At 42.4% G+C, this 22350-nt stretch overlaps 1 protein-coding gene across 3 annotated transcripts in view; it reads right to left on the reverse strand.

Moving 5' to 3' along the window:
* SYTL1 (synaptotagmin like 1) overlaps positions 1-22350 on the reverse strand; it is a 44572-nt gene that overhangs the window by 19253 nt on the left and 2969 nt on the right. Inside the window, exons 2-6 of one of the 3 annotated variants that reach the window (XM_081334640.1) lie at positions 6377-6760; positions 4445-4593; positions 3450-3582; positions 1960-2011; positions 832-895 (exon numbers count right to left, since the gene is read on the reverse strand). In XM_081334640.1, coding sequence (XP_081190766.1) covers positions 832-895; positions 1960-2011; positions 3450-3582; positions 4445-4593; positions 6377-6504 — 526 coding nt within the window. In that variant the 5' untranslated portion in view covers positions 6505-6760. Of the gene's footprint in view, positions 1-831; positions 896-1959; positions 2012-3449; positions 3586-4444; positions 4594-6376; positions 6761-22350 lie in introns of all 3 variants that reach the window. The other 2 variants (XM_081334639.1, XM_081334638.1) reach the window with 2 other exon arrangements.

Genomic DNA, 22350 nt, shown 5'->3' on the forward strand with positions numbered 1-22350 from the left:
GGGATGGAGAGGAAGAAGCTGACTATGGCTTCTTGTACATGGTTTGCTTCGTGCTTTGGAAACAAGCAAGTAGCTGGTCGGGGAGAGAAGATCCCAGGGTTGCCAAAGTTAGGGGTAGGCAACATTATCTATTTTATGACTCGTGGACTTCAACTCCCAGAATTCCTGAGCCAGCCATGCTGCCTCAGGAATTCTGGAAGTTGAAGTCCACAAGTCATAAAAGAGCCAAGGTTGCCTACCCCTGCCACAAGTGATGAATTCTTATTTCTGGGACCTTCACTATATTGTTTCCTCCCCAGTTCCTTTCTTGAGTACAAATGGAAACTCTCTCCCTCAAAATAAGAACCCTGATTGGGAGAAGGAGTGAATTTTCATCAGAATGCAGCGATACCTTGGTATTTAGCTGCTTTGAAACTCATCAAATTTGGTACTCAATGCATTTTGATGCAAAATTTTGTCCCGGTACTCATCATTTGTTTGGTACTTAAAGCACAAGCTAGAACCTGTCCGTGTCAGCTGCCTTGTGACTCACATTATTATCCCTTATTGGAAAAATTAGTTTGGTGCTCATCGTTTTTGGTAATCATTGTGCCTCCCGGACCCAATTAACAATGAGTACCAAAGTACCACTGTAATGGCTACAGGGAGATGAATGCTGCTGCCTCTCTCAGATCCCTGCAGCCCCAACTCTCCCTCAAGTTCAGGGGGACCTACGTGGGTATTTGCACCCAAAAGAAAGAACCACACACTAATGCAATTGAATACATTTCCCACCGTGTCTGTTTTGTGGCTGCCCCCTAGCACAGCTGCACATTTCCGATGGGTCTTTACCTAAAGCGTTTTCAACAGCTGACTCTGGGAAGCAGACCGCATCCTTGGACATGAGATTGGCCTCCTAAGAGAGAAAGAAAGAGAAGTGATCTGCTGCGGTCACTGGACACTAATGATCTGAACACAAACGTATCTTCCGATCCTTATCGGCCTCAGCCAAACTGCATCAGTGACTGCAACTGCACCCAGAGCTAGACAGCCCAGGCTGTTTGTCAAAGCACTCTGAGGCTTACAACAACAAAATGCTCTGGATATTTGCAAAGTTCTAACATTAAAAGTCTTCCTTAGATTTTTTTTTCCAATGTTATTTTCGCAAAGGCCACCCTTGCACTCAGAATTAATTTATTAGATTTATATACCACCCTTTCCCGAAGGACTCAGGGCGGTTTACAGGGTGTGTAAAATCAAACCAATACAAAATACAAAAGTTAAAAAAACAATTACAAAGATTAAATTATCCCTGAAAATAAAAACCCCAGTTAAAAATTCTCAGCCTGGGCCGGAGAGCTCAAAGAGCCAAGTCTTCAGGGCCCGGCGGAATGAACGAAGGTCAGGGGCAGTCCTAAGCTCCACGGGCAGCTGGTTCCAGAGGGCAGGTGCACCCACAGAAAAGGCTCTCCCCCTGGGTGTTATCCACTGGCAATCTTTTACTGGCGGCACCCTGAGAAGACCCTCCCTGTGTGAGCGCACTGGACGAAGGGAACTTGATGCTGGCAGCAGGTGTTCCCTCAAATATCCCGGACCCATTCAGAATGAAGAATCAAGATTTTTAAAGGGGGCCAATTTAATTACCAAAGGGCAAACAGTGGCATTCCGGATTTTGCCAGATTTAGTCACCTTATGACTTAGTGAGAACTGGAAGTACAGAAGGATTTGTACAGGTTGCCGGCTTTGGTTTCTGGAGCTGAATCAATGTTTCTGCATTTCAGAAGTGATGCTCCTGCTCCCAGTTTGCTATTGGCAGGGAGAGCCTTAGAAATGAACATATTGGGCAGTTGCCCTGATTCTCCTTCAGCTCCAGCACCCTGACTCCATTGTTCCACCACCTGCCATTTACAACTGGCACAAATGTTCACAACCACCATCTACTCTGGATGATGGATTACTTGGCCATCATAAACCACTTACTGGGGTCCTTGTCGGTTGGAAAGTCTGAGGCACGGCAGTCCCAGGGTGCAGTCTATAAGGAAAAGAGATGTGATTATTGTGGTGGTTGTTATTTCATAGCAAGGTCTCTGGCTCCATCCCCAGGAGGTGTTTGTGTCCCACCCAGATTGCCTTCCAGAAGCTGCTTTTAAGGGCATTTGGGCCTCGAATCAAACTTTGATTCCATCTTGATTTGATTAAAGCTTTGTTTGGTTCATCTAATTTTATTCTACATTTTTATTATTCACTGGATCTTTATTTGTATACATCTGTTTATTTCTTAAGCATTTTATGTGTAAACTACCAAAAATCCTCAGGGATTTGGCACACTACAAATAACAATACTAAATATGATAAGGATTTAGACACGTTCTAAAAGGAAAGATTGGAAGAAGTGGATTTGTTTTCTGGAAAATATCAAGGAATGTGGACGGACAATGTTAATACCATTCTTCAAATACCTGAAGATTTTTTTACATAAGAAAGGAAAACAACTTGTCTTCCACTACTCCAGATAAGGATAAATTTCAACTGAAAAGCGTTAAGCAGTTAAAAGTGGAGTGGGGACCAATTGGAGGGGAGATTACATGGCTCAGCAGATGACGCTGGACTGTATTTCCCAGCCTCCATCATTATTGACCATGCCATTGGGTGCATCATCTGGAGGACACAGGATCTCTTCTTCAATATAAGGGATTCAGGGACTTTCCCCTCAGTTGATGTCTTCAAGAAGAGGTTGAAGTACTATGTCTTGGGAATGTTCTACCTCTGAATTTCTTCAAAGACTTTGGATTGTAAGTGGGAGAAAGCAAAAGCTCTGATTATAGGCAGATGATCAGTAAGATACCTCAAAGCTGAATGGTAGCAGAAATAATTCTATTTAGTTAAGTCAAAGAAAGCAATAGATTTATTTGTGAAGACTCAAGATTAAGCTCTGATTCTAGCAATGTAGCCAAATATTTGAGCTGGGCATGGGTTCAGAAGAAATATCTTGTTCTGAAATTCTTCAAACCATGTGTTCAATCAAGAAATTGAATTACAATGTCTGGGCTGACATTTCTTTTCGCTGGCCAAACTTGTTTTAAGAGCCATTGCTGCCACATTTCCTATCTCTCTAGCTCAGGGGTAGGCAACCTTGGCTCTTTTATGACTCGTGGACTTCAACTCCCAGAATTCCTGAGCCAGTGCTGGCTCAGGAATTCTGGGAGTTGAAGTCCACGAGTCATAAAAGAGCCAAAGGTTGCCTACCCCTGCTCTAGCTCATTGCTTGAGCTTCTGTTAAAGACCCTCTTGTGTCATCACCCTTAAAAAAATGTCTACAGCTTTCTCAAATAACTCTTCCTCCTTGATAATTTAGGAAATGCTTTCTGCTGTAAGAATGAAGCTTTAGCTGTTTGTAAAACCTTTTGAGAAGCTTGCATTTTCATAGCAAACACACAACTTCCTTCCACCTGAATATGAAAGCTGCTTACACATCCGTAGTCTCCACCATCTTCTCATCCTCTGGCGCATCCATGGCCTCCCTTGTATTCTCATCCTGTGGCACAGGTTCACTGATCATAACTACGTTCTCCGGGCTTCTTTTTTGCTTGAGTTCATGTTCATCTGCTTTGATAGGGTGAAAGTAGTAGCTTATCAAAGAGAGATCCAGCATAGAACTAAGGAGACATTTCTTGGCAGTGAGAACAATTAATCAGTGGAACGGCTTGCCTTCAGAAGTTGCGGGTGCTCCATCACTGGAGGCTTTTAAGAAGAGACTGGACAGCCACTTGCCTGAACTGGTATAGGGTCTCCTGCTTGAGCAGGGGGTTGGACTAGAAGACCTCCAAGGTCCCTTCCAACTCTGTAATTTTGTATTCTGTATTCTAGCTTTGTGTGCCATACCAAAGTCAGCAATAACCAAAAGCACTTTCCTTTTCAGAAGCAATACTGCATGGATCGAAAAGAATGAGAACTCCGAACTGAGGATAACTCTCCTTTTTACCTCAGAAAAGGATGGTGAGGCAGGGGGGGAAATAAATCATCCATCCATCACCATGATATTCTGAGCAACCTGAGGCAATCCTCTCCTTTAAAAGCTACATTGTAAGATGGTGAGAGCTATTAACACCAATGGAGCAGCCTGCTTCCTAAAGCTGTGGGTGCTCCATCGCTGGAGTTTTCCAAGGCAGGATAAGACAGCCATTTGTCCAGAATTATACGAAGGTTTCTGCAATGGACACGGACTTGGACTAGAACTTGGCAACTTTACGACTTGTGGACTCCGACTCCCAGGGGAATTCTGAGAGTTGACGTCCACAAATCTTAAAAGTTGTCAAATTTGGAGACCCCTGGGCTAAGAAGATGATATGGTTATTTGAGGAGCAGTCTTCATCCGTTAGTGCGTTCCCAAAACATGGCTTCTCTTGTTTCTTTTTGCCTCATCTTGAAACCTAAGGCATAAGAGGGCAGTCAAGCACCTTCTTACCTTTGGGCTTCTTCTTCCGGCGGATCGAAGCTCGGACAATGTCTGCCCCGAAGAGATTGCGCTGGTGCCGTTGGGAACGGACATCACAAAACCATTCGCCGGACAAGATCTTCAGCCAGTTTGGGTCAGAGACAGATTTGCGCAGGTTGCTTGAGGGGGCAGAGAAAGAGAAACAAGCAAGTTGGGAAGCTTCGCTGGGCCAGAATCTCCTTTTTTTTCCCTCCTCCTCCTCATTATCACCTATTTAGAATCCAAATGTTTTGTCCAGCAAGCTTTCAAGGCAGAAAACACAGTTAGTTGGAAGTGAATCAAAAGAGTTAAAAATGATTAATTCAAGCCAAGCAGGGTTTGGGAAAAGGAGATTTCAATGCTTCTGGAAAGCTGAAGCTATGGTAGCTAAATGCAACCTTATGATTGATTGCCTGGAAGAAAATCCCACTGAATTCAAGGTGACTTCTTTGTGAGGCGTTAAGACTGGACAGTAACCCATATGCCAGGAAGGGCATGTGTCATCTTTCAGTCTCACGTAAATCACAGTTGACATGACCGAAGCTGAAAGTTTTTAGGCCAGATAAGCTAGGAGGGAGATTATATATATATATATATATATATCTAAGGTAAAGGTAAAGGTTCATACTAATAACAAACTCAATATTCTGTGCAGATTGCTACACAATCGAAACTGCAGTGCTTCTTTGTAAGGAAGCATTATCAACCAGGAGGAACCTCAAAGTTTGCTAAAGTGTCCTCATAAGGTGATAGGAAGCAAGGGATGATAAGTGACTTTAGGTGTTATAGTACAAAATATACAATTTCTGATGATACTGATGCAATTTTGTAATTTGCCTCTTTCGCATAATATCATTATGCCCATCAGTGCTGGTCTTTTAAAAAATCTCTTAAGACTTAGATGTTCACCCAGGAATAGGTGTCAAACCTGTGTGGTATTATTAGTCTACTATTGACATATATAGCCTCAATTGTCCTTTGGCTTTTGTGTGTGTGCATATGTATATGTAATTGTTATATTTATATTTTTAACTATATCGTCCTCGATTTATGATCACAACTGGGACCACAATTTTGGATGTAATCAAGGCAGTTTTTAAGTGACTCACACCTAATTGTATCACTGTTTATTGCTACAGTTAAGCAAATCACGGCAGGTATTAAGTGAATCATGCAGTCATTAAACAAATCCAGCTTTCCCCATTGACTTTGCTTGTGGGAAGCCAGCTGGCAATCATATAACCCTGGGGCACTGCAACCATCATAAATACATGCTGGTTGCCAAAGCACCCAAATTTTGATAACGTGATCATGGGGGTGTTGCAATGGTTCTAAATGCAAATACTGGTTGTAGGTCATTAAATGAACGGTTGTAAATTAAGAACTATCTGTATACGCTGCCCAGAGTTGCCTTGGTGAGATGGGCGGCCATATAAATTGAATCAAATTAAATCAGATCAATAAATTATGTTGTGCATGACATCATCGTGATTTCTAATAGATGCCAAAGGCCTACAGAATTTTTTTAAAAAAACCTAATGGGGATGGACACGAAAGCAGCCCAAGTCTAAACATCAATGGCTCTGGGTTCCTTGCTAGGGTGGATATGGCAAGACAAAAATGAAAGGAAGAATAATGTAATGGACACTCTCCTGGGTTGCTCCTTTAAGCACATGGGTAGGGAAATGTCCCACTCAAATCTTGCCCTGCCCACTCCAGTATGGCTCGGCCAGTACAAAAGATGTACCAGGTCCCACATTTGGCATGATGACCATAGATTGCCTATGTATGGCCTCCATGAATGAAACCATGGAAGACATCTTGGAGAGAAGACTCCATTAGAAATAGAGATGATCCTAATCCGACCACTTTAAGAAAGCATCTAAAATCTATTGAGACAACCACCACAGAACAGGTTCTCACTTGATCCGTCCTTTCTCACACATCTGGAGCTGCAAGTCTCTGTGCAAAACTTCCACAATTGCATTCTGTTCCTCCTCGGTCAGGAAGCTGAGGTCCAGCAGGGCCTCAATGCCAGGGTCTTGATCCATGGAAAGTACTTGGTAAGAATGTCTCAAGTCAACACCATCCAGTTCTAATCCCACCAGCGTTTGCTAAACATTAGTGTCCTCCTGCCGATGCATCCTCAGTGTGGAACTGGAAGGTCCAGCCAGCAGGCAGATGTTATTGTTCTCCTTGTTGCCATAGGTACAGGAACAATTCTCAAGAAGGAAGCACCTGGCTCTAGCCGATGAGACATGGGTGATGACTCTCCATTCAGGTTGCCTTCATAGAATATGCACCCTACTGGGGGGAAAGATAAAGGAATGATTTTTTTAAGCTAACAAAAGGGCCCACGGCCCACTCAAATTGATGCACATGTAGATAGCTTTTCTTAAAAGGAGAGAGAGAGAAAGAGAGAGAGAGAGAGAGAATGCTTATTGAAAAATGCAACAATGGCTGTGTGTAACAGTGTGATTCTCTTCAAATTGCTATGTGAAAGTGAGAGATGAATTTGTCAAGAAAAACGTAAGTGAATGCAATAGGAAGGAACACTTGGGAAGCGTGTGTTATAAAACATGAAGAGAGGGGGTTAAAATAAATTGGTGCTGAATAAATGTGGATTTAATCTAAACATGAGTAACTAATTTGAAAGGATTACATTATTTTTTATTCTCTATTATAATATCAAATTATATAGCTTGGGATCTTAGAGTCCTAGTGGGCAATCACTTAAATATGAGCCAGCAGTGTGCTGCAGCTGCCAAAGAAAGCCAACACAGTTCTAGGGTGCATTAACAGAGGGATAAACTCAAGATCACGTGAAGTATTATTACTACTTTATAATGTATAATAAGACCACACTTGTAACACTGCATCCAATTTTGGTTGCCATGATATAAAAAAAGATGTTGAGACTCTAGAAAGAGTGCAGAGAAGAACAAAGATGATTAGGGGATTGGAGGCTAAATATATGAAAAACATTTGGAGGAATTGGATATGTCTAGTTTAATGAAAAGAAGGACTGGGGTGACATGATAGCAGTGTTCCAATATCTAAGGAGAAATGTCCTGATGGTTAAAACAATTAATCAGTGGAATGACTTGCTTTTAGAAATTTTGGGTGATGCAACAACAATGGAGGTTTTTAAGAAGAAATTGGACAATCAATTGTCTGAAATGGTATAGGGCAGGGGTCTTCAAACTTGGCTGCTTTAAGACGAAGCCCACAAGTCTTAAAGATGCCAAGTTTGGAGACCCCTGGTATAGGGTCTCCTGCTTGAACAGGGGGTTGGACTAGAAGACTTCCAAGGCCCCTTCCAAGTCTGTTATTCTGTTGTCTCCCAATTGCAACTCTGTGTATTGAACATAGAATTAAAAACAACAACAGAAGCAATGCAAGAAAGTAATTATATCAACAGTACAGTAACACCATAATGGTACCCAAGAACAATCTAACTTAATCTATAAAACAATAATTATAATAAGAAACATTATATTGATGGGCTGATCCAAGCTCCAGACTCTGCACTTGAAGGAACAACCAGTTCTTCAAGGATTTATGAAATGCCAGTGGAGTCATTGCCAAGCAAATACAGTGGTACCTTGGTACTTAATGTTAATTGGTTCTGGGAGATGCGATGGGTACCAAAAATGATGAGTACTAAACAAATTTTCCGCAAAAGGAATAATGTAGTGCAAGGGTCTTCAAACTTGGCCCTTTTATGACTTGTGGACTTCAACTCCTAGAATTCCTCAGTCAGCATGCCTGGCTAAGGAATTCTGGGAGTTGAAGTCCACATGTCATAAAAGGGCCACGTTTGAAGACCCCTGATGTAGTGAGTCACAACTCAGCCAACACCAACAGGTTCTAACTTGTGCACTGAGTACCAAGAAAAGCAAAGCGTAATTTTTGCATCAAAATGCATTGAGTACCAAATTTGATGACTTTCAAATCAGTTGATTACCAAGGTGCCACTGTATCAACGGGCAGGGTGTTCCATAGAGCAGAACCTGCAAAAGAGAAGGCATACTTTCTGGGCCCCACCAGATGGCAATGTTTAATAGTTAGGGTGGGGTGGGCAACTATGGCAGCTGTACGACCTGTGGACTTCAACCTCCTTTCCTGCTGGCTCAGGAATTCTGGGACTTGAAGCCCGCAGGTTGTAAAGTTGCCATGGTTGCCCACCCCTGAGTTATGACCTGGAGCATGCCCAATTTGCAAAATTTGGGACAAGAAGAAAGATTTGGAGAAAGCGTTGTGGTCATATAGAGAGAATTGCAAAACGAATCTGTGGAAGAAGAGCGACTGGGTCAAGAGCAACGAGAAGCTCAAGAGAGCCATGGTGTTCTGTACCAGCCTGCTACTGGCCCTGCAGAAAAGGCAGGGACAACCCCTTTTACAAGAAGGCAAGAGGCTGGAATTACGCCTGCCAAATTTATTGCTACAAAAACAAATAGAACAAGACACAAACCAAGAAACAGGAGCTTTTCAAGCGGTTGCCTTCAGCAAACCAGCCCTCCCACGCATTCCCCCTTAAATACAGTTCAGGGTGTGGCTTCTCTCTGCCTCCTTCCGAGGAGCCCCATTGCCTTCCTCTGTTTACTCCTGATTGACTGCCTCCTGCGTCGGGTGTCCTTGAACAGGGCCAGCTGTGGGTCATCTTCATCCACGCTGTCAGGCTCACACAGCTGGGTCTGCATCGTGACCAGATGAGAGGGGCCTGGCTGGGGGCTCTCATCAAGCTGTCCAATCCCCTCAGCAAGCTCTTCAACACCCCCCTCCTCCTCCTCCTCCTCTGAGTCGTCCGACCCAACTGCCGAACCCACAGGCTGACCCTGAATCACAACACATGGGTGGGTGGAGCCGGGGCTGCCTATCCTTCCAGCAGCTGTAAATCAAGGCTGCCTCTCCCTTCATACTTATCCTTCTTTTATAGCAAATATTCAACATACTGTGATTACAGAGTATGCCCAACAGAAAAGAGGTTTGAGGAAAGCTTGTGTTTGTTTTGGAATCCATAAGGTTGTATTTCTACAACAAGATTCTTATTGTGATTCAGTCAATCTCAACACTTCCCTGAGCATGTCAAGGTCTTTTTATTCTTTCTCAAACTTCCTGTTTTGCTCCTTTTCTGTGAAGCTCTTGCCATCTACATTCACCCTTAAATGGCAGAAACAATTGTGAAGTACTAATGCCCGGCTCCAACCATAACTTTTTTTTATTTCATTACAATCAATGGCTGTTTGGCTACACAACTGTATTTTATTCATTTTTTAATTCTCTATTCGTGTTTGTCAAGGCTTTTCTGTCGTTATGGAAAATTGCACTGAAGTCTGTGGCAAATCCCCTTTTCAAAAGAGTGATTACTCAAGAAAAGAAGAGAAATAAGCTTGAATAAGTTGGCAGTCCCTTAAAAGGTTTTTTCATGCCCACCTCAAAAGAACGAATGGAAGTTTTGAAAACTTTGTTTTGATGACCAAGAGACTTCCTACTCTGCTTGCTAAAACGCTTTGGCATGGAATTACAAAACTCAGACACTGGCATTATTTGCAAAAAAAAGTAAAGATACCTCTTCGAATCAAAAGATTAACAGAAATGCAAAAAATAGAAAATTAAAGCACTTTAAAAAAAGAAAAAGAAAGCAGCATGCAGCTTCTGAATTCTTGCAATGTGGACTTCTCTCCTTGTCAACTGTTTTTCAGCAGGATCCCACAACCTATGAATTTCTTAGTGGGCTTCCTGAAGATGATGAAAGAGATTTTGAGCAATCAGTGTTGGTGTCACAATAATCCAGAGGAGGCCTTTTTCACAAACAGGAGTTGTAGTTCCCTGGCCACCCAGACCGAGAGAATCGCTTTGGAAAGCTAGCCAGCTTGGTCTAGTGGTGAAGGCACCAGGCTAAAAAGTAGGAGACTGGGAGTTCAAGTCCCACCTTAGCCATGAAAGCGGGCTGGGTGACTTTGGCCCAGTCACTCTCTCTCAGCCCAACTCACCTCACAGGGTTGTTGTTGTGGGGAAAATAGGAGGAGGAAGACGTGTTGGATATGTTCACCACCTTGGTTGTTTGTAAAAACAATAAAGGTGGGAGATTAGATAGATAAGATAGATAAGATAGATAAGATAGATAAGATAGATAGATTAGATAGATAGATAGATAGATAGATAGATAGATAGATAGATAGATAGATAGATAGATAGATAGATCAATCAGGGGTCTTCAAACTTGGCCCTTTTATGACTTGTGGACCAATTTCTAGAATTCCTCAGCCAGTGTGCCTTCTGGGAGTTGAAGTCCACAAGTCATAAAAATTGTGGACCAATTTCTAGAATTCCTTAGCCAGTTGAAGTCCACAAGTCATAAAAGGGCCAAGTTTGAAGACCCCTGAGATAGATGGATGGATGGATGGATGGATGGATGGATGGACGGACGGACAGACAGACAGACGGACAGACAGACAGATAGGTAGGATGGCTGGATGGACAGACAGATGATAAAATATCCTGGCAATGGCCCAGTCCATTTCAGTCATGCAGTGGACCTACTCTGATACACAAGAGAACCCTTGCTTAGAATTTTGATCTTCCTCATACTTTCCCCTAAAATAATAGTTTATTTGTTTTTCAATTTATTATCATGCACTTATGCTCATGCACTTATGTCAAGCACACATATAATAAACTGGTGTGGCATGCTGAAGATTTTTTACCTTATTGTTATTTACATGTAACAACCTGGAACACGACTGGCCTCTCTGTTTGTATTAATTTGGCTCCTGGCTTCAGAGGGTTGGGGTCACACACACCCCCAAAAAAGGAGTGACTAGGATAAAACTTGTATTTTGAATTAAAATGGCTAATAATAGTCAACTATTAATTATCAAAGTTATTGACAGTGATTTGCCTGCTCATTTATTAGGGATAGTGGCACTCCTCAATTTACAACCACTCATATAGCAAGTCTCAAGAGTGTTGGAAAAAAAGTGACTTACAACCATTCCTTGCACTTATGACTGTCCCAGCATTGCGACGGTCACGTGATCAAAATCCAGGCACCTTGGCAACTGGCATGCATTTACGACAGTTGCAGCATCCCGGGGTCACGTGATCACCATTTGCAACCTTTCAAACTGGCTTCTGATGGTTATTAAGTGAATCTGGCTCCCCCATTGATTTTGCTTGTTAGAAGGTTGCAAAAGGGGATCATGTGACCTCAGGACCCCCGCAACCGTCATAAATACATGCCAAGCATCCAAAGTTTGACCGTCTGTACACAGGGATGCTGCGACAATCGTAAGTGTGAAAAATATAAGTCATTTTTTTTAGTCCTGCTGTGACTTTAAACGGTCACTAAACAAATGGTTGTAAGTCAAGGACTACCTGTAGCACCATCTCAATGGCAAAGAAGTGTGATGAAGACGCTTCGATGGTTGATTGACTTTATATGTAATTAAAAAAACAACACGGGAATTGAGCCTATGGCCAAGTTGTTCAAGACTCCAGAATGAAAATATCAGGAATCCCAAACAGTTTTACACTAATACACATTAGCGATTAAATACTGTCTGGCAATCAAGGTTGCATCCAATTCCACAGCATATCACAAGCAGCCATTAAGTAGCCACTCTTTTAAAAGGCAGTGGGGTTTTTTGTTTTTTTTTAAAAAGGGAAACTTCACCGTTCAACAAACTCAAAAATGAGGCTCAGATAAGTAGCCTAGATGCCCACAGACCCATTTTTGCTGTAACAAACAAGGATAGATATACCTCTACCAGCAGCAACAGGAAGGCTATGTCTCTCCACTGAAGGTGTGGGGCGGGGTGGGTGGGTGGGGGCTTTGGCAAAGAACTGTCTCAACCTTGCACACTCAAACCCAGAAAAGAAGAAATAAAAGGGAAAAAAACCTGGGGAGGGCTATGCAAACAAAACCGGTTTGTCAGCTCTCAGGAAGCCATGTGGTTTGCTCAAATGTATCTAGAGTAACCTGGGTCAGATTCAAAGTCTTATCTGCTGGGGGAAGGAGGGGGGGAAACATTCTAGAAGGCAGGTAAATTTCAACCAGGCTGTTGATTCTGAACTCCCCAAAGTTGCATTCACACAACACATGGCATCACAAAGTAAGCAGCCACAATTTGATCTGCTGGTTTATCAAATTTAGTCTATGCAAATCATAGCAGTGAACTATGACTAAACACAGCCTAGCCAAGCTGTGGATCTGGCCGAAAACAAAGAGTCTTCATTTACTGCTTGGTTTATTGCACTGAAGACAAATAGGCCATCAATGGACACATAGACATTAACAACATCTCTAGACTATGCAAAAGAGACGGTCACCTGGCCCAAAAAGGAACAAAATCACCAGCCAGGCCAGCATAGATTAACTCCCAAGGTTAACATCAGATCAACAATCAAGTAAACCAGAGGTCCCCAATCTGTTGGGCACCAGGGACCGGTTCCGTGGAGAAAGATTTTTCCATGGACCGGAGAATGCATGGTTTTGTGTGCTGCCTGCATCTCGCGGATGGGGCTTTGCTTCTTTGTACGGACCGGTTGCTGGCATGCCGCGGCCCGGTACTGGTCCATGGACCAGGGGTTGGGGACCCCTGAAGTAAACAATACCCCAATAATGGAACTGCCAAAGAATCCAACAGGCCAACCAAAGGACCTCTAAGACCATCCCCAACCACAGCTCTAAGACCATCCCCAACAACAGCAAAAGCCGCTAGATAAACTGACAGCAAATATCCCTCCTTACTAGCACTGATGATGTTACCTAGTTTGGGTAATGAAACGTCTGAAAGAAAACAAGCAAGCTCAGAGAGCACCAAGGATCCCTCAGTACACTGAAGGGAATTCCAGGACATTCTTCCTTGCAAAAGAGACGGTTACTTCCTAAGGGAAACTTTAACAGGGGTGCTTTTTTTAAAAGGAATAGTAAGCTGAACATTTAGTCTCCTTGGATCCAACAGGGGACACACATCCAAGCATAGCTTCCCTTAGCCTGCCTATCCTCCAGCAAATGAGACCCAATGAAACCTTCTGAATGTTGTACAGGTAGTCCTCGACTTACAACAGTTTGTTTAGTGACCGTTCAAAGTTACAATAACGGCACTGAAAAAAGTGGCTTATGACTGTTTTTCACACTTGTGGCCATTGCAGCATCCCCATGGCCACATGATTTACATTCAGATACTTGACAAGTGGTTCATATTTACGAAAGTTGCAGCGTCCCAGGGTCACGCGATCCCCTTTGGCAATCTTCTGACAAGCAAAGTCAATGGGGGAAGCCGGATTTACTTAACATCCATGTTACTAATTTAACAATGGCAGTGATTCACTTAATGACTGTGGCAAGAAAGGTCATAAAATGGGGCAAACCTCACTTGACAAATGTCTCACTTAGCAACATAAATTTGGAGGTCTCAATTGGGGTTGTAGGTTGAGGATTACCTGTGCAGTATATACTGTAGATGGTGTAGCGAACAAGGGGGACTAAATCCTTTTCGAGGTCTCTTTCCTTGATTAATGGTCAACAGAATGAATGAAAATACACCAAAGTTCACCAAGTAACTGCCTACTTTGAAAAGTGACCGGTTCTAGAAGAACTGCCAAAAAACCTGTATGGGACTGCAGTGAGGTGAATAGTTCACTGGGGTAAGATCTTCAGAGTTTGGGAATGAAGTTTGCATAGTTATATGCACACAGGATGAACTTATTTCACACGATTATCTCAAGGACAAAATGGAATAGGGTAAACCATAGAGCCACTTTGAGTTTCTCGGAGGAAGGAGTGGATGAGTGGATGGAGGACAGACGATACAGGTGGTAGGCAACTGAATGGCTGAGCTCCTCCTAAGTTGCTCCTCATCTCAGCATGTGGCCATGTATGGAGGGTCTTGTTGGGGCACCGAAGCTAAGTAGGATCAGGTTTGGTTACTACCTGGATGGGAGCCTTCCAGGAATTAGAAGGCTAGAATGGAGAAGTAAAAAAAAATCATCCTGGAAGAAGGCATGGAAAATAACTTGGGTATTGTTGACAAGAAAACAGCATGGATGTGTCCTGAAGTCTGCAGGAGGCGAGCTCAACCTGAGAGAGACTTCACCTGGCCCATGATCATGAGAGATGCCTTAGGAAGACTGCTGGTAATGCTGATCTATATTAGTGTAATCAAGATTCTGCTTTGAACACTGAATTTAAAAGTTTAAAGGTTTCCTCTGTCCAGTTGTAACCAACTGAAGAGGGCAGTGCTCGTCTCTGATTCTCAGCCAAGGGAGCCTGCATTGTCTGAGAGACACTTCTGTCATCATGTGGCCAGCATGAAAGTAAGGAATGCTATTACCTTCCCACTGAAGTGGTACCTATTTATCTACTTGCATTTGCATGCTTTCAAACTGTTAGGTAAGCAGGAGCTGGAGTAACTGGAGCTCACCCCATCATGCAGCGCTTGGGTCTCCAACCCAAGTTGCTGGCTTTCCAGATGATAAGCCTAGCCCAGGGGTAGGCAGCCTTGGCTCTTTTATGACTTGTGGACTTCAACTCCCAGAATTCCTGAGCCAGCATGGCTCAGCTCGGAAACCTCTCCCTTTCCCCTCAGCATGGCTGGCTCAGGAATTCTGGGAGTTGAAGTCCACGAGTCATAAAAGAGCCAAGGTTGCCTACCCCTGGCCTAGCCTAGCATCTTAAACACTGAGCCATCATGCCCGACCCTGGATATTGTGGTTGAGGAAGTTCACAGGTATTAAAGTTGCCAAGGCTGGACACTGCTGGTCTAGACTGAGGAATTGAGCAACATTTCCCCAAAAGGCAACAGCCAACCACTTCTGTATTGTTGCCAAAAAAGCTACATGCCCACATCCATAAATTCACAAAGAACCCCTGGCAACTTAAAGAAGGCTTGATTTCAATCTCAGATTGCAAGATGTTAATGATTTAGAGAAGCTACATTCCCTTGGGATCAACAATGATCATCAAGGGCTTTAATGCAAGAACAATATCAATATCAATATATATATATATTTCTCATACTTCAATTAAAAAAATAAGCATTATATAAATGCAGTGAAATGTGTAGGGTGCATTTATATGTAATGAGAGCAACGTGAATGGGTTAATGCTGCTCTCAGCTTCAAAAAGCAAATGCTCAGCATAAAGGATTTCGGCTGATGTGAAAGCCCAAGTTAAAAACACATTTCTTAATGATGTGCTGATAAATTTGCTAGTTTGTTCTGTTAGAGATTTAATATATGAGAGAATTGCAACACCTAGAAGCTGCAATTAGTATAGCCATTGGGGAGGGGTCTTGGGCCACCACCTCTGGAGGGTACCAAGTATGACAGGTGAATAAGCTGAATTTTTTTTTCTAGAAAAGACTTCCTCAACTTGGGATCTTACAAATCCATAGTGGAATACTATGGATTTGTAAGATCCATAGAGAATACTAGAGAAGAAGAATCCTACAAGAGTGAAAGTTCAATAATCGGAAAGATGCCAGGTTTAAAAAGAGCCATGGTGGCGCAGTGGTTAGAATGCAGTACTGCAGGTTATGTCTGCTGACTGCCGGCTGCCTACAGTTCGACAGTTCGAGTCTCACCGGCTCAGGGTTGACTCAGCCTACCCTCCTTCCGAGGTTGGTAAAGTGAAGACCCAGATTGTTGGGGGCAATAGGCTGACTCTGTAAATCGCTTAGACAGGGCTGTAAAGCATTGTGAAGTGGTATATAAGTCTAAGTGCTATTGCTATTAAAAAAGCAATTCTGGAAAAAAAGTTACACAATTTTTCCCCACTTGCCACCAGCCAGTTAGTACACATCTTACAGTCAGCTACTTGGTTGCGTAGCCTTTTGCAACTTACATTGGGAAAGACACAAATACTTAAGCAATTGGTGGAGAAAGACTACTGTCAAAGAAACAGCTAGAAAGATTTGATCTGCTCTGTGAAGCAACAGAATGGTGTGAGAGCATGAAGCCAGCTGCTTCACAGCCCTTAACTGCTTTAGAAGCCATTTCGCAGGGCAGCCATATTCTTCTCACTCACTTGCAACCACAATTGTTGAAATTTCCAGATATGGTCCAAGCTGCTGGAGAATTCTGATAGGCTCCCAGCACTTCCTGCTCGCCCAACCACTCCTGCAGGAGGACTCCCCAAAGTCAAATGACAATCATAACTACGCTTTTTTGATGTGCATCACAACGTGTGTCATGGGAGGGGGGTGTGTGATAGCATAGCAGCAGTTCCCCTACTGAGCATTTGGGACCATTTGGTGTGATGGTTGTATGTGTGAATACAAGTTTGTAAAGCACTTCTTCTGAGACCGTTGTAACTTTGATTGTTAAATGAATGGCCATAAATTGAGGACCACCAGTACCTCTTTTTGCAAGGGAACTACAACCTGCACACATCAAGCTGTCCATACAGGATGTCCTCGACTTAGGACTACCATTGAACCCCAAATTTCTGTTGCCAAGTGAGACAGTTGCTAAGTGAATTTTGCCACATTTTACGACCTTTCTTGCCACAGTTGTTAAGTGAATCACTGCAGTTGTTAGGTTAATAACACGGTGGTTAAGTCCATCTGGCTTCCCCATTGACTTTGCCTGTCAGAAGGTCGCAAAAGGGGATCGTATGACCCCGGGACTCTGCAACCGTCATAAATACGAGCCAGTTGCCAAGTGCCCGAGTTTTGATCACGTGACCATGGGGATGCTGAAAAGGTCATAACTGTGACAATGGCCATAAGTCACTTTTTTAGTGCCATTGTATCTTTGAATGGTCACTAAATAATTGTTGTAAGTCAAGGACTACCTGTATCCAGCCGATGTTAGAGTGGGACTCTAAATGCCAAATCACATACCTTCCCCTGAAAGGAAACAGGTAACCCTTCAAAAAATAGAGGCGCCCCACCACAAAGTCTCACAATCATCCCGCAAAATGTCATCTCAAACAAAAAGTAAGTACACCCCAAAAGGAAACAACTAACTCCTAAACATGTGAAGAGGTTATGTGTCATCTGCCTACATAAATTCTCCTCTCCCACAAATAAATTAAGCAACAGCCAACCTTCCAACCCGCAAGGAAAACACACCTCATAATGAACAGAAAACAACCTTTTGCAAATCTACAGCTGAAGGAGCTATTTCCTGCGGTTGGGGTAATATAACTGCTATCAGTTCAACGCCAGGCAAGACAAAAAAAAAATGGTGCAGAAAACGACGTCTAGCTTGGTTGCCTGGCATAGCAATTCCTCTTTGCAATGCCAGATGTTAATGTCACAGGCCGGCGTGCTTTTAAGCACAGTACCTAAGACTGTGGAGTTCTCCCAAGAACCTCTACGAAATCAAAATTGTTTGTCAGCCTATGTTGAAAAAGCATACATATTAAACTCTTGATTCTGGTTTCGGTATGGTTTTATCATCAGACTCTGTGTAGCTTTAAAGTTTCAGTATTTTAAATATGTTTTACTTCCTTTATAACTTCCTTTACAATCACCTCATAAGGAAGACGTGTGGCATAGAAATTTAATAAATTAATTAATAAAAGCATCGTGAGAAGTAGCAGCAGTAGCGAATGGATCAAATTTAATTTTTTAATATGGTAAATATTGATCAATATAATGTTCTTTTGGGGTCCTCGATAATTTTTTGTTTAGTGACCCTTCAAAGTTACAACGGCACTGAAAAAAGTGACTTATGATCACGCTTGCAAGTGTTGTAGTATCCTCGTGGTCACATGACCAAAATTCAGACGTTTGGCAACAGACTCATATTTATGATGGTGGCAGTGCCCTTAGGGTCATGTGATCATCTTTTGCCACTTTCTCACAAGCAAAGTCAATAGGGAAGCCAGATTCACTTAACAACCGTGTTATTAACAACTGCAGCGATTCACTTACCAACTGTGGCAAGAAAGGTCGTAAAATGGGGCAAATTTCACTTAACAACTGTCACGCTTAGCGAGGGAAATTTTGGGCTCAATTTTGGTCAAGACTACCTGTAAATTTACTTAGTCAATCAATTCCCCCTTTTGGTCTTTCCCATCCCTGTTATCTCCCATCACTTCAAAGTTTAAGTTGCTGTGCTTCCAGTTTGCCCCTTCTGCAAAATTTAAAATCTGCTGTGCTCCCCCTTCATGCTCCCACCAGGCCTTATGCAATATGAGGGCATCCATGCATGGAAACCTGTGAATAAGTGATTAAGCTATGGGAAGTGAGATTGCAGATGAATAAGAAAAAGATCCGACATGTCAGACCACTTTGGCGGAAGAATCAGTGACAGGAGGAGACGGTGAGCATCTTTTCCAGAAGATGTACATGCACAAGCTGGACAGCCATCTGCTGCAAAAGGTTTAATTTGGATTCTTGCCCTCCGCACTAGGGTCGCTCTCAGTGGGCTTCCAACTGTTTAATTCCATGATAGGCCTCTTGCTTTGCAAATGCCTATTATCAGGAGGCATATTAATTGTGGTCTGTGAAAAAAATTAAGAGGAGGTGCTCCTCTTTCTTGCCTGTTCTGAAAATGGAGAAACCTCACCAAAGAACAAGGTGACTATATAGCAGGGGTCTTCAAACTTGGCAACTTTAAGACTTGTGGACTTCAACTCCCAGAATTCCTCAGCCAGCCCTGCTGTAGAGCATCAAACACCAGCACGAAATTAGAGTTTACTGTATGTATGCAGCATGTAGTTCCCTGACAAAAGAGACCCAGGTTGTCCTCGGCTTACTGAGGAATTGTGGGAGTTGAAGTCCAACAGCTTAAAACTTCCCAGGTTGAGAAATATTGACATAGGGCAAGAGTTTTCAAACTTGGCCCTTTTATGACTTGTGGACTTCTGGGAGTTGAAGTCCACAAGTCATAAAAGGGCCAAGTTTGAAGACCCCTGACATAGGGTCATCTATTGCCTAAAACTTCATGCACTCAATTGTCTCCCAAACACTGCAAGGATTGCTTATTCAAGGACTACTGAGCACAACTTGTAAACAGCCAAATAATGCAACTTGGAGAAGAGCAACAGAAATGTGTGCTAAGTACCAGGGAAAAAACTATGAAGCTGCAGAACAAGGTTTTATATTCTCAGATATCCTATACCTTGCTATATTTATCAGAGCAAAAATAAGAACAAGCTTTTGTATTTGTAACAGCCCCATCTTCACACCTTTACTTCCGCTGTGCATATTTATTACCATCAGCTTTTTTGCTAAAAACTCCAAGCTGTTTGCAACTCCTGGCATGTGTTGGTTTACCTTGGCTCCTGAAGCTGGCTTATCACTGTTCAAGAAAAACTTCGGGAAATGCAAGCATAAATAGATAAAAGCATTGTAAAAAACTAACAAGTTTTTAAAAGCCTGCTCAGCCACACAACATAATAATCACATGATTTATAAGCAACACTGGCCAGTATTTACTTTAGTATATTTTAGATTTCATACCCTTGTATTAGTATATCAACTTTGATTACTAAGCAAGACTGTTAAGTGAGTTTTGACCCATTTTACGACCTTTCTTGCCACAGTTGTTAAGTGAATCTGGCTTCCCCAATGACTTTGCTCGTCAGAAGGTCCCAAAATGTGATCATGTGACCCCGGGACACTGCAATTGTTATAAATACATGCCAGTTGCCAAGCATCCAAATTTTGATCACGTGACTATGGGGAGGCTGCAACAATCCTAAGTGTAAAATGGTCATAAGTCACTTTTTTCAGTGCCATTGTAACTTGGAACAGTCAGTAAATAAGCTGTTGAAGGTTGAAGACTACCTGTTGTCAACGCAGCTAACATCAGATGACAACAGATGGAAATGTAGCCATTTTTTCTCTATCGCTTTTAGAGTTCGATGATGCTGGGAGAGGGGAATGTGGATGAGAGTCCAGCTAATCATAACAACTCAGCCGTGGGAACCCAAGGTCATTGGGCCCAGAGTTGATAAGAGATTTGGCGGGCTGGAGAGCTGGGGAGAAAGCCCGCGCTTCAAGTTAACTGGGGAATGTGATTTATGACTGTTAATTGGAGGAGGGAATTGTGCTTTGCTACTTTGTATCCAAGGGAGGGGAATTTAATTTTTGGTTTCGACCATGTAGTGCCGATACTTTGTTTCTCGAATAAAAGATTCTTTAAGGAAAACAATGCCTCAAAGTTCTTTTGAAGAGATTCATCTCTCGGAACCGTGACACCTGTATTGACTAATGTAATGGTAGTACTAAACACCAGCTCTCAGCAACACAACCAGGAGATGCTATTGAGTACATCTTCTGCTTTCTAGTTTTCCTAAGGCTTCTGGATGATCACTTAGGACAGGGTCTTCAAACTTGGCCCTTTTATGACTTGTGGACTTCAACTCCTGGAATTTCTCAGCCAGCGTGCCTGGTTGAGGAATTCTGGGAGTTGAAGTCCACAAGTCATAAAAGGGCTAAGTTTGCAGACCCCTGACTTAGGAGAAGCCTGTTGTCCAGTTAGGCCATATTTTTCTGCGACACTGGAAGATACTTACTGTCAAAGCAAGCTAAGATGCTAACAAACACCCACGTCCTGTTCAGATAAAGTTAAGGCCTTCATGCAATCATCTCACCTCACTTCACCCTCACCTCACCACATATCCACACAACAAGTGTGGACAGAAGCTCAGTGTGCTTTTCCCCTTGTGCTGATTGTGGTTCCACTGGGACTCCCCAAAGTTACCATGACTGAAGATGTGGGTGGTATGGAAATAAATAAATAGCTGGTACCTAAAGTACTAGGAAAACAAAGAAACAAAAACAATGGTACAGGGGGAAAAATGAAGAAAAATCTGTAAAGCTCCTGGTGAAACACTGCAAGTTCCTCCTTGGGTATTTACAAGCTTCACCTGTTGGAACCCAGACACTCCCTTCCTAAACAAAGAATATCCTTGCTAAAGGGTGTTTTGTGTGCACACACCATGCAACTGAGCTCCTGCTGTTAAAATCAAGGACTCTCAACTTCAAGCCATGTATTAAATGGGTTTAAAATTTTAGTAGCTTAATACAGGGGTCTGCAACCTTGACAACGTTAAGACTTATGGACTTCAGCTCCCAGAGTTCCTCAGCCAGAGGGCTGAGGAATTCTGGGAGCTGAAGTTCACAAGTCTTAACTTGTCGAGGTTGCAGACCCCTGGCTTAATAGAAAGGGGAGACTTAAGCAGAAAAATTATGTTCAAGGGCACCTTTGTTTACTTTGGGTATCTAGTTTGCTTTTGAGGTTTTTCTCAACCAAGATGAGAGCGGTGTTTTTTTAAGTGACTATTCTTCACAAAGAAATGACAGCTGCACGTGATCCAACTCGCCATTAAAGATAAAATATAACCATCTGAACAAAATTCCTAAAAGCTACTTCAGAACTAAAATAGCAATTCTGAAGAAATAAAAATGTTTGTGATTAGTTGACCAGCTCCTATAATGGCCTTGTACTTTTTCTTAATAGCATCTCTTTCTGAAATAGTCAACATTGTAGCTGAAATAGCTTTTTAGGTGATGCTTCAAAGGAAGTAAAGTAATTTTATTTTCTGCTGCTCCTCCAGAGAGATTTATAAGATTTCTCCTTTGGGAAGATGCTCCAGTTTGGAAATGACCTTTCCCTTCAGATCAGACCATCTCCCCTATTCTTCAACTTTTGATACCAGGAAACCACTCCTGTTTTGTACTCTTATATTTGGGACATACTACCTACAGCTTCTTGCCTCTCAAATGCTTCTATGCTGAGGTTGCTATGTTGATGACCATGTTTAAAATTACCAGGTATCCTCCTTGGATAGTAACTATGCATGTATTTATTAGATTTTTATTGCACCTTTATTACTTTATGGGTTACTCAAAGGAGCGAACATATTAAATATTTCTTCCTTGTCCTATTTTTCCCCACAACTACCTTATGAGATGGGTTGGGCTGAGAAT

The sequence above is a fragment of the Vipera berus genome (assembly GCF_964194415.1).
Source record: "Vipera berus genome assembly, chromosome: 9".
Classification (NCBI taxonomy): Eukaryota; Metazoa; Chordata; class Lepidosauria; order Squamata; family Viperidae; genus Vipera; species Vipera berus.